General features: G+C 44.2%; 1 protein-coding gene across 3 annotated transcripts in view; it reads left to right on the top strand.

The window, feature by feature from the left end:
• The first annotated feature begins 1,111 nt into the window (after window positions 1–1,111).
• Window positions 1,112–19,255, top strand: part of DSP (desmoplakin) — a 39,395-nt gene continuing 21,251 nt past the window's right edge. For 2 of the 3 annotated variants that reach the window (XM_074575994.1, XM_074575993.1), the window contains exons 1-7: window positions 1,120–1,606; window positions 10,906–11,008; window positions 12,729–12,877; window positions 13,213–13,387; window positions 16,060–16,188; window positions 17,399–17,449; window positions 18,455–18,616. In XM_074575994.1, the coding sequence (XP_074432095.1) occupies window positions 1,419–1,606; window positions 10,906–11,008; window positions 12,729–12,877; window positions 13,213–13,387; window positions 16,060–16,188; window positions 17,399–17,449; window positions 18,455–18,616 (957 nt within the window). In that variant the 5' untranslated portion in view covers window positions 1,120–1,418. Of the gene's footprint in view, window positions 1,607–10,905; window positions 11,009–12,728; window positions 12,878–13,212; window positions 13,388–16,059; window positions 16,189–17,398; window positions 17,450–18,454; window positions 18,617–19,255 lie in introns of all 3 variants that reach the window. The other variant, XM_074575995.1, reaches the window with a different exon arrangement.

Genomic DNA, 19,255 nt, shown 5'->3' with positions numbered 1-19,255 from the left:
GGGCATGCAGTGATAGGATGAGGGGTAATGGCTTCAAACTGGAAGAGGGGAGATTTAGAGTAGATACGAGGAAGAAATTCTTTACTGTGAGGGTGGTGAGGCACTGGAACAGGTTGCCCAGAGAAGTTGTGAATGCCCCATCCCTGGAAGTGTTCAAGACCAGGCTGGATGGGGCTTTGAGCAGCCTGGTCTAGTGGGAGGTGTCCCTGCCCATGGCAGGGGGGTTGCAACGAGGTGATCTTTAAAGTCCCTTCCAACTTAAACCATTCTATGATTCCATGAAATGTATTAAAACAATTTTGTCTCTATCAACTGGCTTATTTTTTAAGAGTGAAGTTTAACTTTCAGAGCATCAGAAAGCAGAAACCCTGAAAAACTAAGGGAAAAAGTCAGTTTAAATACCCGTTTCTGGAAACCCTCTTTCCACAGGCAAATGCAGTCAGTGCACAACAAAATTCAAACATTTTGTGCGCTAGCGCACAAGTTTTGGGCCTGTTTCAGAAACGCATTGGGCTTGGGAGTACCGACAGCCTTCCTGCATATGGGACCCACTGTATTTCAGGTTCAGGAAATCAACATTTATGCTGCTTTCCCAACAAGCTCACCGGCTTTGTGACGCGCCACACATTGCGGGGCAGGGAGCGATGGCTGCCACCAGCGGACCGGACCCATCCTCGACGTAATGTCCCTCGTTTAGCCGGCACTGCCTTGTTGAGGTGCCGGTTGCTTTCCAGAGCGACAGGAGGGTGCTGGCCGTCGTGGCCACCCCTGGTCCCGGCCGCCATCCCCGCAGCGCTCCCAGCCCTCAGGCCGGCCGCCCCATCCCCCGGGGCTCTGCGACAGCCCGGGGGGAAAGCGCCAGTCGAGAGGAGGTTTTTAATGGACTTCAACCCTCCATCGGGAACTTATGAGGGGAGTCCACGCACCACGGACGGTGGAAACACCGGTGGGAGGCTGAGAGAGGTGCCCGGGCGGACAGCGGGGAGCGGCACCGCCGGGACGGGGGTCGGGGCGGCGGGGAAACCTGAGGCGGCCGCCGAGGAGGCGCGGAGGGCGGCGGCGGCTCCACGCCCAGGAGCGCCGCTTAAAACCGACGCCGAAAGGTGTGGCTTCGCCTTTCCTCTGCCGGCGGGGAGGGGACGGGACAGGACAGGACAGGACCTCCGCTCTTGCCGCCGCCGCCCGCAGCCTCCGCCGCCCGCCGGCCCGCCACCGCGCACCGCGGCCTCCCCCTTCCCTGCCCTCCCCTCACCTGCGGGCCGGAGCTCGGCCCTTCCCCGTCCCTCGGCGGGCAGCGCGGCCGGGCCCTGCCGGGGGTGAATGCCTTTCCCCGCGTCGGGTCTGGGTCAGTTTCTCCGTCGCTTTCCCCTTCGTCCCCTCTCCCCCCGGGCGGCGGCCCCCCGCGCTCCCCCGCCGCCATGAGCGTCAACGGCGGCTCCCACCCGCGGATCAACACCCTGGGCCGGATGGCGCGGGCCGACTCGGGCACCGACCTGCGCTACGAGATGAGCTCCCATGTGGTGGGGGGCGGCGGCGGCACCCACACCCACAAGACCTACTACTACCAGAAGACCTACGGGGGGGACTACGCCTCCGACGGATACGGGTAGGTGCGGTCCGGGGGGAGCGGGCCACAGCCCCCGTCCCGGTGCCGGTGCCGGTCCCTCGGGCCTGCCTTCGAAGGGCTGTCGTCAGTCCACCCACTTGTGTCCTAGGTGTGCCAGCTTGCAAGCCTTTCCTGTCCTCCCTGAGGAGACTAACTTCTAAAAAGGCTTTTAAACGCAAGCAAAGAACTTTTAATTTAAAAAAAAAAAACAACAAACCAACCAAACAAAAACTTTTGGTGGGGACTCTCTGTGAAGAGAGCGAACAGGATAAAAAGCAGCAGGGTAGCCTCAGCGTCTCCCCTTTGCGCTCCGGGGTGTGAGTGCCGCTGTGCCGGCAGTACTGACCCAGCGGTTCTCTGCCGATGAACTCCCGCTTCGCACGGTGACGCACAACAGGCCGTGCTGGGCTGAACTGCGTTACATCTCACACACCCAGGCTGTCCTCCCTGTCGGTTGCGTAACTAGGGCTAGGAAAAGATTTTAACTAATAAGAATGGCGCTCTCATTCATTTTTTTGAGTTTGTTTCTAGCTTGTGCAAGGCCTGGGAGTTTAAGGCCAGGATCTTTTATGATCCCCGACACTTGGTGGCTGGGGAGCAAAGATGCATTACCGGCAACATCAGTCTGCTTTCCTCCCCTCTTCCTCTTTAAATTCCTACTTGCCCTGTTGCTGCGAGCCCGGTCAAGATCCTGTAGGCAGGGTGCCGGCTGTGCATCCTGCTTTGGAGAACTCCTGCTGTCATGGATGCAGCTGTACCTGCAATCTGCGCAGATCGATTCCAGCAAAGACTTTTTGGAGCAAAGCTGTGCTATGAATGTATGAAAAATAAGTTCAGTGGTCATGAAGACTTCTCCATTAATCCCCTTGGCTGTGATTTCACGGGACTGAAAAGCAGACAGCACTTACTGTCACTGAAGGAAACAGCACTGGTGTGTGAATAAGGCACCTATACAAAACTATGCTGGTGATTACTCTTTTTTTACACATGGAATGGCTCGCTTAAACTTATTGGTCTAATTACTGATGCCACCAATTTAGGAATTTATTTGGAAGTGCTGTCGTATAATTTGTGATAGAATTTAAGCCCTGATTTTATGGATAGTACATCATGATTACATTGCAGAAGGATGAGAATTAAACATATATAGTAAATAAACAGCAGATGAGAACAGGCAGGATTTGTTACATCAAGCAGATCTATAAATGGCTGTAGAGAATCAGGATTACCCTAGAGAGCAGAGAGAGCTCCGTTTAGGTACATCAGACCTCTTGCTAGAGGGCTGCTGAATGAAAGACAAAACTTGGATTCTACCCATTTTTTGTTTGTTACTTTGTCCAGTTCTTAGTTTCATTTCTTCATTTGATTTTCAGTTTGGTGTGTGCACAGGTAAATTAGTTAAGATGAATTGCAGCTACAACATGTCTACTTACTATTACAGTAGTATGAGAATATCTATTTATTGCTATATAATTAGAAGAGTTCAATACTTTACCATGGGAGAGTGCACATACTAGCACTCCAAAATGCCATCGCTGTGTTGCATTTGTGAGGCTTTGTTTTACTAGTGGTGCTCCGCTGGAAATACCTTCGCTGTTTACAAGAGACAGACATGAAAAATTAATGGCAGAACATGCTACTTCCTGGCTGTTCTCTTTTTCCAGACTTCATTCTGCTGCAACTATATTGGATTCACTAGAGTGACTTCCCTGTTACTCCTGACTTTCACTAGAGGAGAAATACCTTCCTTTAATTTAGCTTCCTTTGGCTTTTATTACATATTTTAAACCAGTCCATAGTTTGTTAGGACTGGTTTCTTTAGTGTTCAATAGTGGTCTAGCAAGAGTGGAAAGGACAGAACTGACCAAGAGGTTAACAACCTTATATCAATATCCTTTCATTTACTCTTTATAACATAATATTCATATATCCTTTTTGGGAAGGCATATCTGGCAAGGAGGTTGCAATGAAAGTTCTTGTTCACTTTATTGTGAGGTTTCTGCATGGAACTAAAGACCCTTGTTAATGAGATCAAAATACATATATATATGTATGTATATATTTCCATATTTTCTTTTATGTGAAAAGAGCTGACTATACAAAATACTAAGTATTTTTTTATTTTGCAAAACAATATGTGTGTTTGCACCTTACTGAGTTGCATAGCTTTATTTTTAACCAGTGCTGATTTGAAATAAAATGTGTCCGAAAATACAAAATGAGGGTTTTGTTGACAGTTAAGGAAAAAAGCAGTAGTGCCTGATTTTGCATATGCGCTGCATGCAGAAAATCCACTAAATCCTGTGCATGTTGTGCTTGCAGGATCAGGGCCATCATCTGTGGAATTGGTTTTAATAATTGAGTTCAGCCTGGTATCTTCTGTGCCAAAGTTTAGTGGCAATTACTGAACTTACAAAACTGAGACTTCTTTTTCCAATGGGTAAGATCACTGTACCTTTATTTTAAATGCAGTAGGATTCAACTTAGGGTCTAGTCTTGTAAGTTTTGGGGCGTATTCTGCCAAACAAGTCTGTGCTGAGCATTACATTACTCACAGAGCAATGTAAGACGCTCCCTGCCCTTGGGGCTCAGCAAGGTGCTTTTACAACATTCCTGGTTTCTTCTGGCTTGGGAACTCAGGATGAGCTTGGCCCCGAGTACAGATACTCAGCTTGACAGTGAGTCACACGCTCCTAAACTGCCAATTCATCAGTCAAATATTTATCAATGTCTTCGCCATGGAGAGATAAAATCTGGTACACTGTGAGAGAAGGAAAAAAAGTGGCAAGTTGTGCACTTTTAGTTGTCATTGCTGAGATTAGGGGAAAAAAATAGCCTAGGATTCGTGGCCACCATGTGATATGTTGCTCAGAAAATAAATTAATTTATGCAATTTTTGGTTAAGGATTAATGTAACTTCTGTGCTCTGAGTTAGAAGAAGAGTTAGCCATTCACATCCCGTGCCCTGACATTACTTTCAGGGACTCACAGACAAGGTCAACTTGCAGAAAACAGTTTCAAAGTTGCATTTTTTGCCCTTCCCATCAGCCTCGCAGGGGGTTGCAGGGTCCCAGCCCAGCGGAGTCGTGGTGGGGCTGGCATGGAAATGTCCTCTTTGAACTCCGCTGTCACAGCCTTTTGTTGGGGGGGAAAAACTGCCTGGTGACAAAAGAAAACATGGGCAGACAGAGAGGGAGGGAGCAATGTGTCTGAATTGCTGCTGAGTACTTGCCACGCCGGCAGAGCCTGTGCCGTGCTCGAGCTGGCCAAGAAATGAGTCTTGGCAAGAGCTGGTGACGCTGCTATGCCATGAGAAGAAAGCCAGACTGTACCTTTCCCAGCTCACCTTGTCATAGGTATGTGTGTGAGATTTCAAGCGAGGTACCTTTGCAGGCCTGAAAGCCTCCGTCAGGCAAGGGATTTGTTGCGTTTGGAGCAGCTGCTCTCCGGCAGAGGTGTATCTCCATGGTCCTGGTTGGACCCTGCATTCGGCACCTCCCTCTCCCAGAGCCGGAGGTGGGAGAGGCAGCGTGTCTGCAACCTGCTGCACCGGGCAGGGATGGCCTTTAGAAACTTGCCGTTGCTGCTCGTGATTAATAATAGTGGGAAAAAGTGCAAGGATTTTCTGCATATAGGTGTGGCAGGAACCCTTGTGAAACCCTGCTTGCTCTGAAGGCACTTGGCCTCAGGGGTCTTAAGATTTCTCTAGTGACTCTTAAATTTTTTGCACGTTTCTAATGGTAGTTAGAGCCTGATCATGCAAGATGCAGACATCTTCTGAGGTTTCCTGTCATCGTGCCTTAGTCTATGTGCATACTCGGCGGATGGGGCTAGTTTGTCGAGGCCGTGGTGTGCCAGAAGTGATCCTAGTAAGAGCAGAGACATATGGGAAGAACTCAGTTACGAACCTCTCAATGATTTCTGACACTTGCATTCACCTTCTTTTGGGGCGGGAGCGGGGTGGAACCCCCTGTGTTAGAGTATTTTAATTTCTGGTTATATTCTAATGGATATTGTGATTTGTACTTTTTGCCGGTGTATGGCTGTGCGTTTTCAGGGGCACGCATACCCAAGTGGCAGGCGGTGGCAGATGGGCGGTGGTTTAGTCCCGTGGTGTGCGCAGGCTGTGTGTGCTGGAAATGGAGATTCCAGGTCAGGTTTTTCTTCTAACTTGCCTACTCTGGGCATACCAGGTAATCCCTTGATGAATCTATTGCTTGTTCAAACAAGTTTGTGTGCATGCGGGGGGGGGGGGGGGGGGGGAAGAAAAAAAAGAAAAAGAAGTGCTATTGTTTTGCTCTCAGTGTTGAGTTATGGGAGTCGCTCAATACTTTGGATCTGCAAAAAGACCTTTTTTAAAGCTTCCTTTACTTTTTGAATGAAAAAGAAAAAAAGCTTTGAATTTTTAAAAGTCTAAATGTTTTGTGGAGGAGTCAGAAAACTTAAAAAGGATTATTCTAATTTGGTCTAAATTGGATCTTTGGGCCAAGAGTGTTCCCCTTTGTGCTTCCAAAGCTTTAAGGAGCTGTGAAGGCTCCGCAGAGCTGCTGGATGTGCTTCTGGGTGTCTCCTTTGCCCTGCTTCTGTAGACGCTAATCGCCCCCCCGGATAACACAGCAGCCTCTTGATGTGTACTAATAAAGGCAGAAGCCAGAGCTGTCTCCAGGTTGCAGGCATTTATGCTGGGGGTGTGCAGGTCTTCAGCAGCAGGAGGCAAATGAGAAAGCAGAAGGGAGCTGGCTTTCTTCCTTGCCCCTCAGGTCCTGCAGTAATGACAACTTGGCTGGGCCTTTAAGGGTGCAAGTTGAGTATTTACAGAGGATATATCATTTATTCAAAATGTATCACTTAGGAAATCTTTCCACTGCTTGAATAAAGTCAGTGGGGCAGCAGCCAGCCCTGCTGTGTTCCAGGGACGTGGGCACAGCTGGGTTTGCTGTGTCTGTCTCAACTCTTGTAACTCATTGTATGGGCTCGGGAGTGTTTCTCAGTCCCGTTTATGAAAAGCAGGAATAGTTATTCCTTGTTTCTGTAGAGCTGGGGGTCTCGTGAGGATCACTGGTACTGCTTAACAGTTAGGTGCAGTCCTAGTCCAGAAACTGCGGATTCATCAGTAAGGAAGTGTCTGAGTTTAGCTCAGGTGGGGTGTATTGTAGCAAGGAGGTGTTGTCTGAGCTACCATCCTGCCCAAAGCCCGGTGGCAGCAGGGCTTGGGCTGCTTCTCATTTCTCTGGGAGAGCAAGAGCGCAGTATAGCACGTGAGCAATGTATTCTGCCTTGGCATGCAGCAAGCAGGGTGGCTCCTGTACAGAATGACGACAATGTCAAGGTGCCGTGGCTTTCCTAGGATTCTTCTGGCAGTAGAGAAATACAGGGCTACATTTTAAAGTCCCAAATAAAAGTGATTCTTCTGTGTTTTGAAGTTTTCTCATAACTTTAAAACAAAGACACTAGCCATCTTTGTTTTCCTTTGTTGCTTTAATAGTTAATGACTATTAAAACTAAGTAATTTTAATAAAGAGTTCAGTTTAATAGTATCTTTTTGAAATTCATGAGTTGCCTTCCAAATAAGTGTCTTGGTCTAAAATTTTGAGTTGTAGGGACAAATAGGTAGTTAAGTTCTGAAGCAGTCTGGGCTGTTTCACTGGGCACTGTTCTTCAGGGTTTACAAAACCAAAGCAGTACAGCAAATAGTCAGATTCTTGCAAGTGCATGTATTTATTAGTAGGAGTCTGTGCACTCTTGTGTTACAAGTCCTGATAAAGGACCAAGCTCCAGTTCTTTCCCTTTCTGCTGGAATGGTTGAAAACATACACTGTATTTACAGAGGTGTAGTAAAACAAAGGAAAAACCTGTCCATATTTTCACTGTGTGGTGTGCCTACAGTGTTTGGTGCAGCAGGATCCTATTCACAGGTTCGAGCTTTAGATGCTGCCAGGGTTCAAATCAAGTCAAATTGTCATCATAGCAGCAGTAGTTGTTACAATGACCAAACATTACTTTAAGCTCATTCAGTTTGATGTAAACAAAATCAGAGGAAGGAAGAGAGACATTGACCAAATACCATCTGCAGTACTCCATTTAATCTGTGTCCTGTGAGGATTGTCGGAATCGTACATCTTTGAGGGACATAAATGTGTGTTTATATGTAATCGAGGTTACGTGGTTGTAACCTAGCTTCATTCTTGCCTCCACGGTAAGATGCCATGTAGCATGTTCCAGGGTTTAGGGTTTGTCTCGGTTTCTTTAGTCCGTTTTTTTTTTCCTTATGCCATTGTGTTGGATATGGTTTTCCTTTGGCTGGCTGTTTTCCTTCTGCCTCAAGGTTGGATGTCTGCTTACTCTGCATTGGGGTTTCTGCTTTGATCTACCCCTTCCCATTAAAGGCTTGTTGGCTTCAGTAAGAGGAATATTACACCAAGGGCCTTTGAAACTGCTTATGAAATACTCTACTGTCACATGGGTGAAAAGTATTGAAGATATGTCCATGTGAGATCATGCTAATGCCATCTGTGGTATCAACCGGTATATGTTGAGGCATTGGCTTGCTATGTATCTTTATTTTCTAATTTCAGAAGTTGATTTATGCCCTTCTTGACTGAGTTTGTACAGCTAAATCCTCTTCTGAGGTGAAGTCTTTGAGTCCTGTTGACTTGGTGGAGCTATGCCATCAAACATGAGCTCCAGTACCTGTGTCTGCTGTCTCTGGGTATGCCCCATAACCCATGTTAGCTGTTTGGTCAGCTGATGGATTTGAAAGCCACTATCTCTTCCAGTGTCATCAACTGCCTCTAACAGGCCACTACCTTTTCATGTGTTATCCTAGTATTCTCAGTATTTTGACTAGCAAAACAGTTAGTTGTTTAACAACAAAACTGACATCCAAGGTGTGAAAGGCAGCATTGATGAAATAGTGTGCTCTTTTTTGGTTTCAGTTTGTGTTGCTCCAGCCTCTGCCATTATTTGGTTATGTCTTTTTCTATTAGATTGGAGAGCCTTAAATGCTTGCTGCTTTCTTCTTGTGAAGGTCCCCGTGAACTGTAAACAAGTAACTTGTAGACCTTCATTTGAAGATCTATATAGGGTACGCTTAAGCCTCCCACTTCAAGGCATCTGCTTCCGCCTTTGAAATAGTTTTGTGCATCTATATGAAATTGTATTCAGTTTTCCAACTTTTTTAGTATTTGGACAATAATTCTGGATGTGGTATTCTAACATTATTGGGATGAACACAAAATACTTGTAATTCTACTTTTTCTATCTCTTAAATTGTTTTTTATTTATTTGAAAAGAGCTTTTCTTCACAATTTCTTAGTGTGTTAACTGTGACAGCCATTGTTTAGACCTTCTCTCAGAGTGAAGTATATGTCTTTGAGGTCAGTGAAGTTACAGTGAAGCCAGTGGAGATACTCTGATTTATTACAGTAGAAGTGTGGTCCCCCTCTATAGATCTTCTGGCTTTAATGGATATCCAGCATTTATAGCTGTCAGGAGATGATTGAAAAAGTGATTGAAGAAAAAATACTCTTCTGATGTTCTAAAAAGAGAAAATTGCTTGGAAGGTTCCTCTCTCTTCTTTATTATGTTTCATTCATGAAAATAATTGTGAGTATAATTAAATGCAAATTTTAGATGCAGTCAGATACTTCTAGATCCAAACACAACAGCGATGCCTAAGGAGAAGGAATGATTTAGAAAAGGAAGCTGATGGGAAGCCTGGCACAAAATCAGACCCATATGTTATTTTTCACAATTGTTTTCTTTAAGCTGTTTCCAAGATATACAGGGGTGCATAGCACAGTAGAGCACAGCGTTTGTGCAGCCAAAGGGTCACACTGCAGGCCAGGAGTTGTGTGTGCACGGCTTGTTTTAAGTCACCCAATGATTCTGCAGTCCTCTCTCTGTCTTTGAGGGTCTGCTCCCTGGTATTAGGGGAAGCTGGTGAAAAGTTGCTCAAACTTTTTCCACTTGTTCAAGAAGACTTAATAGGAGAATGGCAGGCTGCTGAAGCACCAGCTGCACACACAGAAGAGCTCTTAAAAATATACTGTTGAACGTTTCTCACCACTGCAGTGATTTTCCCAAGGGTAGCCCTGACGAGTTTTTTACATTGTCACATTTCCTTTTGTGAAGGATGATCAGAGTCTGTTGAAGTCAGTAGAAAGATTTCCATTGAATCCATACGACTTGCTGGCTCTGAGCTGGACAGGTTTGCACTGATAGTCTTTTTGATGTTTGTGTTGTATGGAAGGTTTGGGCCTTTAGTGATTTGTAATGGAAAAGGTTACCTACCATGAGCACAGGAGTTAGAAAACGAGGCAGGGCTTGGAAGTGTCTCAGTTTCTTACTGTCTCTTAGTAGTGGTTTATTTTAGTTTCACTGGCAAGTGCTTTGGTTTGGGAGCTGCCTGGGCTTGCTTGGGAGCTCTGATTCCATCAGCAAGGAATGGTTCCTTGCTTGAAGCACCTCACCCACATTCAACTAGCAGTGGCTCGCTTTGGTGGCTGAATCCCAAACGCTGGAAAAGCAACCTTCTGGCAGTATGGGTGCAGTAGATTATGTGCAAGACAACAGTAATGACCCCATTATCTGTCTTGGCTTTTTCCCCTACTAGTGTTTTTGCTTCTGGAGTTTTACTTGGAACTCACAAACTCCCATTTTATTTCTTTGTAAGAAAGCATGTCCTTTAACTCCAGGGCCTACATCTGTTTTTGTAGTAGCTTGTGCATCTTGCAGTTCTTTCTTAAGACACTGCACTAGCTTCATGCATTTCTGCTGATAAAAGGGCTCCTTCTATGCTTGTATGGACGTGTGTTCTCATGCGCTTGTGTAGCAGAGTATCCTGCTTTCCTTTTATGCTCTGACATTCGATGGCTGGTGTGGTAAGATGCAAAGGCTATGTTCTAATATATTGACTTTAACAAAGATCGTGAATAATTCATTCTCACTGTAATACTGCAAAAGTTTTGTCTATCAAAGCCACAGATACCCATACTGGAAGAAGAACTTTCTCCTTTATGGCATGCTGGTTTCCATCTTCTACTCTACCCTGTGGCAAAGTCAGTTCACGCCTGCTGTTACAGAATTATAAAGTGGCTCTGCCATCGCGGAATCGGCATTAAAACTTCACAGTGCAGTAAAGCAGGAGGGCCAGATAAAGCGTGTATGTCTCTGTGAAGCTAAATGAGATGGATTATTTCGTGTAACTTCCCATAGCTTTTCCAAATTTGTGTTTCTCGTGTCTCTTCAAAACGGGTCATTACTCTGTACTTACTTCGTCTCCTTCTCCCCCACAACAGTCAGAATGGGACCTGTACAGTGTCCAGACGCCAGAACACCATCCAGGAGCTTTTGCAAAACTGTTCGGATTGCCTGATGCGAGCTGAGCTCATAGTACAACCCGTGAGTGCTCCTTGTTCTTCTTATCAAAAGTGATTATGAATATTACAGGGAATGAATGCTGCATTGTTATCTGGACTCACAGGCTCTGCTTCTTCATCTCCTTTCGCCCCTTTCGGCTGTTTGCGTGAGGCAACTGGGAGTGGAATAGCGCGCTGCCTTCCTAGGTCTCACTCCTCTGTCTGCACTCAGTGTTCAGTAAAACTGATTGAAAGGCATCTGATTAAGAAAAGGGGGACTTCTTGATTTTTAAAAACAAAACAAAACAAAAAACCACCCTTCAAGCAGATTCTACTGCATCTTATTTTCCAGTTTTAGATCAAGGCCACTGTCAGTGTAAACAGCTGTTAATAATGTTATGACCACTTATAATCTCTTAGTGTGTCCTGTAGAATATCGTCATCATTTTCTGGGCCATAAAGAACCTGAACCACCACAGGAAAAACTTTCATTAGGTTTATTTTATTTTTCTAGATTATTCCTGAAGAATTATATGAAACTACATTAAAATATTCTTGACTGTTTCATCCCAAACGCATAGAGATGATCTTTGCTATACGCTGCACTGATGTAAATCCATAGTGCCTGAGGGTGGGTTACTCTTTGACACTAGATTCGGTCCTGGCAAATGTGGGATGTCCCCTCTTCTGGCTGAAGTCAGAGGAGGGGCAGGGTGGTGAGTGCATCCTCAAAAAAACCCCATTTGCAGTTCTGGCAGTAGATGTGATTTAATGCGCACTTTTGGTCCCTCTGTGGACACAAAATTAGTTCAGGAATGAACTCTGTGGTTAGCAGTTCATTTCCTTTTCAGAGATACAGCACGTGTGAGCATGTTTATATAAAAATCAATGCCAGAGCAAATACTGCCTCTTGTGAAGGATTAATATTATTCCATTGAAGTTAAAAGAAAGTGATGTTTTGCTCCATCTTGATGCCACAGCATGCATTGCTTACTTTTTTTTCTTCTTTTCTTTCTGAGGGACGAAGTAATGAGGTCCATCAACATTTTATTTCAAAATAAAATCACAGCTGTGTTGTGTTTTGTCCAGCATGGCTGTGTCAGTATAGGATGAGACCAAAAAGTCCTGTCTTCCTGCTTGAAGCACCATGACCATACTGTGGTCCACTGCACTGAGAGGGTGCATGCAGAATTTGCGTAGGCTTTGGGTGGTAAGGTGTTATGCAAATATGACTGGACATGGAGCTGGTCCCAGGCAGACAGAGTGCAGTCTACATTTTTGCAGGGGAGGAGCAATGTCTGTAAGTCTTAGCACCTCAGAGAAACCTCTGAAAAATCAGGAGCAATATCCACCAACTCCTGCTGGGACTGAGTGTTTGCTTCTTGCCCTCTAAACACCAAAGCATAAGGTCTTAAAAGCTTAGCACACTGTGCGAAGCCTTGGCTCTGGTGAAATAAACATCAGTCAGGGTGTGCTGTTCTTTATGGAAAGGTTTGGTTGGTATTGTGTTTTAATAATTTTCTCTTGTATTTTATTTGTAATAAGGACTTTCCAATGACTGTGGATCCTTTGTTGACTGGCCTTCTGCCAGTTAAAACTGGCAATCAGAGACCCAGCAGTTGAAATCTATCATGCTTCTTAAAAATAATTGGTCCCTATAGCATCTCTCTTAAAACAAGTATGCTGAAGCTTGGGTGATGAATATTTACTTTAATCTCCCATCTCTCTCTCTCTCTTTTTTTTTTTTTTTTTTTTTTTTTTAGGAATTGAAATATGGGGATGGTGTCCAGATTCGAGGGAACAGAGATCTGGAAGAGTGTTTTGCACAGGCAAATGACCAAATGGATATCCTGGATGGGCTGATCAGAGAGATGAGGCAGATGGGCCAACCCTGTGAAATGTATCAGAAAAGGTATTGCCAGGGAAGGGCTGGGGAAGGGAATGTGGCTGATAGAAGTTTGTGGTGTCTAAAGTGCACACCTTCTCTGGTGTTGCAGGATGTGACAGAAGTCAGTCGTGTTTGTTTGGGGCATGCTAACATGGAGAAGGGCCCTGCAGTAACATATTTCTTACATAATTTCACACCTTGCTTGTCCCCATGAAATTTTAAATATATTTTTTCCACAGCCTGTGTTTTCAGCACTTTGTTTTGAGTACCTGGTGGTCCAGTGGGAGAGATGAATTGAGTTGTTTCCATGTTTTCTGGTTGTTTTCCTCATAGGCGCTTACTGGTTCCTTCCCTTTCAGGCTGCTTCAACTTCAAGAGCAAATGCGTGCCCTGTACAAAGCCATCAGTGTTCCCCGCGCCAGGAGGGCCAGCTCCAAAGGCGGTGGTTGCTTCTCCTCTCAGAGTGGCTCAGGATGGGATGAGTACACGAAACGTGTCACAAGTGAATGTTTAAACTGGATGAGGCAGCAGAAGGTAAATCTGTGCAAAACCCAGAGACAAGGCTAAGACCTGGTGTTGTTTATGAACGTCACCTCACATGCAGTAACGTTTTGGGTGCCAGCAGAAAATTAAAAGTATACTTTAATGCTCATATATTATTCTAAGTTCCTCATTTTATTTTTTTTAATTGCAGGATTGTACATGTATTGAGTTTCCACTGAAATGTGAACATGAATTTGGGGTTGTCTTTTGCAGAGGAAAAAGTGTGGAAGTTAGATTTGAAAGCTAAATAAGACCCAGATGTTAACATCACAAAAGACATTGGCATGTTTGCGTTAGAGATTATTACGCTCAATATTTCCTTCCTTTCTTCCACAGATTTCCTTTACGATTCGTATTTATCTTAACCCTTTACACAGAGAGGACCAGCTTCACAGATTTAACCACTGTCCAGTATTTTACAGTTGTTCTCTCCCTCTAATCTAACCTTATCATAGTGGGAGCCAGAAGGTAGAGCTGATTGCCCCAGGACTTGACCTTCAGAAGTCACTGCTGAAATAGCAAATTCAGCATTTTCGCATGTGTCTGTTGCATGTGCAGAATAGATTGCCTGTGCACAGCTGGTGATGATGTAACCTGGAGTAGGAAACACATGTTGAGAGCCTGTAGCCTGTTTTTGTGCATCTGAAGTGAAAGTTGTGTGTTTGTGGGTGGACAGCCCTTTCTGAGAGACAGGTATGGAGGATGGAACAAGTTGGCTGAAGTTATACTTTGCAGATGCCTTGTAAACTGAAAAATTGCATTATTTTTATCTCTCTTTATTAGGCTGTTGCTTAGTGATCCTGTCATTGTTATCTGCATATGGTGTTTGCCAGGTGGCTGCTATGCAAACCAGATGAGGAGGGGAGAGCTCTGTACAGTTCCCATACTTTTATGTGAGTGCTAGTCATAGTCTAGTCTTTCAGTGCCCTCCCATAGCGTGGCATGCTTTGGAGGAAGAAGGGGAAGTGGAGATGGACTCCTTGAGTGATAACGTGTATAAGCATCGTGCCAGGAGAGCAACAGCAGATATGGTCACTCTACACACACTGTGGGAGAGCGAGCTAATCGTCAGACCTGCCACGGTTTGAGGAGTGATGTTGGACAGACACTGGGCATGCTTCCAGTGATGAAAGACTGCGAACATGCTGCACCTCCCAAAGACGCCACGTGACACCCTGCTCAGACACCCCCAGCTGAGCACAGGGACCATAAGCAAGTGCTTTATAGATGTGTTCCCACACAAAAGCTCCTGTGAAAGTAAAAGGCTTGCTCACTCTCCCTTCTTCAATCCCTAAGGCAAAGCTGATGTGGGGCCAGGAAGCACTTAGCTCCCTGTTCAGCTTTTGAGTTTTCTTAGGGAAAACTTATTTTGAACTTTCCACCATGCCTCTTCCCACCATGCTGTGTCTCATTACCTGCTCACATTGGGGCCGTGATAATGTTTCTCCTAGTAACATGATAAGATGTGGGAAAAAGGTCTGAGCAACTGTGGCTTTCTGCTGCTGTTTTTGTGTTTTCTGTCCAGATGGTTTGCTGACAGGAGAATCAGGTGATAGGAGGGTCGGTCAAATTTCCAGTGCAGAGCTAAGAAAAGTGCAGTGATATCCAGACAGCCTTTGTTCATGTGCTGGCAGACAGCCAGGACTGCTGCTGTTGCTACAGACTCTTTTGACTGTTTAAATATAATTATAAGGGTCAAAGTCCTGTAACTTTTAGATGGCTGAATGCAAAATGGTTTTATTTCTTGGATCATTTTCAACACTGCCTTTGAACCCCTACGCTTGAGCATGGTTTGGGCTTTATTGTCGTCTGTTGACTCACAGAGATTTGGCTCCAGGCCGGTAATTACCAAATTGGGTCCCAACCCAAGATTAAGATACCTATTTCTTTACTGTGCGCGTGCGCAGGCAGGCGTTCAGGCAGACATGGAGTGTGTCTTTACAGCATAAAAGCTGATTTGGAGTTTGAGGAGCTGAATTGTGAACTCAGTGGCTTTTAATATTTCAAAATAATGAAACAAGGAACTGCAGTCAGATAGTTTTCGAGTTAGTAATTATCCAGGGGTATTACTGTTTTTCAAAGGCTGTTACTAGAGACTTTCACTCGGCATCCTACAATAAGTGTTGCCAAAATGTGAGACAAAAAACATGTTCTATAATCATTTCAGATTATCTTCTGTTTTTTCATTTAGTTTGACTGCATTTAACTGAAGTTATTGGAGTTTACATGAGAGTAATTAAAATGAAAATGCGGTGTACTGGGCTACTGAACTTTGGGATTTTCAGATTAATTGCATGAGTAGCATTGTTTGATAAAGTCATAATTTGTTTTCAGAGTGATAAGAATGTAACTGTACTGTAGAACGTAAAAGAATAGTTTGGTCCAAAGAAAACAAATGAAAATACACTACTGAGTCTGCTTCATCTAGTCTAATTTTAAGCAACTTAAATATTTTCCCTACTTTGTTTCTTCTACTTTGGGAGCCTGTCACACAGTTGAAATTATGACAATTTTAAGAAATTGTAACCCCCTATTCTGAACTTTCCTTTGTTCAGTTTTACTCTCTACTGCATAGTCACGTTTGCTTCAGTTCAATTCCTTTATGCTCTGATTTAGATAATAATGTTGTAAATGAAAGTACAAATACTGTTTCTTTCTCCTAGGCTGAAATGGAGCTAGTGAAATGGGGGTTTGATGCAGCATCCATTGAGCAACAAATTGGTGACCATAGGAGGACTCACAATGCCATTGGAGACTATCGCTGGCACCTGGACAAAGTCAAAACAGATCTGGTAATCACTGTCTTCCCTTACACGTTGCTTAGTCTAGATCTATATCATTGGCTCGCTGGTGTTTCGCTACAAAAAGGAAATCTGAATAGCACAGCTTCTCTTCAGGAAGCACCGGTGTCATGTTAGCAACCACTTTAAACCCTAATATTTATTATTTCATGATTATTTTGTGTTCTGCTTCTTTCCCAGAATTTTAAAAAGAAAAATTAGTTGCTATTTAACATTTTGTTGATGTGTACCAAGGCTGGCAAATAAATATTGCAACACTTTTTGTGGGAAGAATGGCTAAGAATGATTATTCTCACTTTCTGTCTAGCTACATTAAAACAAGAAAGTGGAAAGGATAAGGTGGGTGCTTAGATACAGCCTTGAATAATGAGGGAATTTCTGTGAAAAGTTCCAAAATTCTGGGCTAAGCTTAGAGCTTTTCTAGGTGTGGGGTTTTTCATGGATTTTTTTTTTCCCCCTCTGAGGCTTCTGTTTTCCCCTGGATTTTGTGATTGGAATAAAGATGGCACTGAAAATGTGGTGGCTAACTTTCTCTCCTATCAGCCCAGCAGCTAGGTATAGGCATAGGAGAAAGGAGGCGTACTTCATTCCCATTCTTCTTTTTTGTTAATTGCTCACACACACAGGAGGAGAGGGAGTTGTACCTAAAGAAAAGGCACTCCATTCTGAAGCTCTGATCTCTCAGCCAAACTGAAGAGTGGAAGGGGTATTAGTCCCTTTTCCTTTCTGCTTCAAATAGGAAAGGTGATAGTCTGGTCCTACGGAATACCAGTTCCAAGGTTGTGCATGTTCCCAGCCATAGAAATGGGAATAAAAATTGGAACCTCCTGCTCACATTGTAGTTTATACTACTTCATAATCTCCAAAGCTAGCTCTAGGATGAGCCGGTTCCCCACAGCTGTCTAGGAGTTTGGTATAGAAAGAGATCCAATTTCAGGAACTCTTCTGGTATTATAGGGGTTATGGGCAACCTTGTTTATGTACTAAGCATCCCTGAGGGAAGTAAGTTTGTCCAAGCCTTGGTTTTACACTTCTTGTGGTGCTCCAGTGGTGCAGATCTGCTACTCACCTATGTCTCTTACAGGCATTTGCAGGTTACCAGCTGCAGTTATAACATTATGATACTGATACTGTAAAGAAAACTATCAGCAAATAGGCAACTTGTAAAAGGCTCACTAAATATTTGCTGTCTCTATTTCAGCGGGAGAAGGCTGCGGTTCATCAGCTGGAGGAAGAATATGAAGGACTTTTGGTGAGCATGAGATGTATTCATTTCTGAAAGGCTCTATGATGAATGCTCTTTTTGCTTTATTAACACCCATGTGATAGTCAAGGGACACCTCAGGTTTCAACAGAGTTACAGATACATATTTAAATAATTCTATTAAGCAGTAAACTGGCAGTGCTTTGTAGTTTCTATAAGGTTCAGTTGGAATCATGAACTCGAAATTAATTCATTACCTGGTATATAATTGACTTACCCTCACAAGGAAGTTTCTAGTTTGCACCTGGTGAAGGGATTTGGTCACTTAAGCAGGTGAAGAGTAGAACTCTACCTCCTTAATGGGAGTAAATGTAGTGATGAAGTTAGTCTATAGATGAAGCTTAAAAAGTTACTCAAATGTGGGATTGGAACCAAATTCTGTGTGGGGCTGTGCATCTTCTCCACTGTGGATCTTCGTGTGAAATACAGTGAGAATCTTGTGCAAATGGTAGATTCAGCCCTTGGAATTGGAAGCTGATTCCTGTACACATGTCAAGCAACAGGATATGTATCGTGATGTGAGGACAGAGAAGGAATCTTTTTAAGAAGTGTCATCTGTGCAAACAGCGCTGCTACAACATCAAGGATGTACTATGAGCAGCAAATGCAAGTAAAAGGGATGTTAAATGTTCAGACATTTCTTGTATTTTCCCCCATGCCTTTTTGCTTGCCTGCTTACATGTCTGCTACGCTTGTGTCTGAAATGACTTTCGTCAGCTTCTGACTTCAGGTTCCCATTGTTCTATAAATCCAGACACATTGTCCACTGTCCATTGCCAGCAGGTTCCATAGTTCTATAAACCCAGGCACACTATCTGTTGTCCATTGCCAACAGGTTTTATAGATGTGTGGTTTTTACTGTTAGGTTATTTAAAAAAAAAAAAAAAAAGGACGTACTGTGCTCTTGGCTTTCCCTTCACCACTCAGCAGAGGCTGGGTGTGTTTATGTGTATTTCTGTGTTTATGGCTTCTCATTTTTGGAATTCCTTGCAGAAATACTCCTTTGAGAGAATGGATCAGCTCCGTCAATTCCAGAACCTCATCCAAGCCACCAGCAGAGAGATCATGTGGATCAATGACTGTGAGGAAGAGGAGCTTCTCTACGACTGGAGTGACAGGAACACTGACATCTCCAGGAAGCAGGAGGCCTTCTCTGTAAGACAGCTCAACCTCCCCATGCTTTCCATGGGCCCTCTTTTGGGATAGTGGGGGAGGAACAGTTTCCCAGGACAGATGTTTCTTCACTCTTTCAAAGTTCCTGGGATTTTTATCAATGCTTTTGGATTAAGAAGTACTGTGTGACAGCCTTTTGAGTCAAGATCGGACATCTACTGGAAGGTTGTGCTCCCGTTCAACCAGTTGCCATGGTTTCTTTTGACTTTGGAAGCTGGCCTTATCAGTACTGTCTGCTGTGGAATAGTAATCACACGTAGCTTGTGAACACAGTCATTATGTTGGCATGCTAAACTAAGGGACTTGAATCAAGCAGTTTCATTCTCTCCACAATTTAATCAAGCAGTTTAGTTGTGTAGGGGCCAGAGGGTCCCCGTATTTGGCCCTGGTTGTCTGTCACCAGGAGGTAGAGCTATACCAGAGGGAACTGCTGTCTTTCTCTGACGGTTCTGCCAGCAGCACATTGAGTGCACAGTCAGAGGTAGTTTGCAACTGCTCCCTGTCTTCTGTGGGCACATAGGGAAGTTGAGCATGTGCGTTTCTTTAACCAATATTAGTGCTGATCAGCAAATTGAAAAGGGAATGAAAGTTCACACTATTAAGGAGGTAATTTTTTTTTTT

The sequence above is a fragment of the Larus michahellis genome, chromosome 2 (genome assembly GCF_964199755.1).
Source record: "Larus michahellis chromosome 2, bLarMic1.1, whole genome shotgun sequence".
Lineage (NCBI taxonomy): Eukaryota > Metazoa > Chordata > Aves > Charadriiformes > Laridae > Larus > Larus michahellis.
This window is presented reverse-complemented; position numbering and strand designations above follow the sequence as displayed.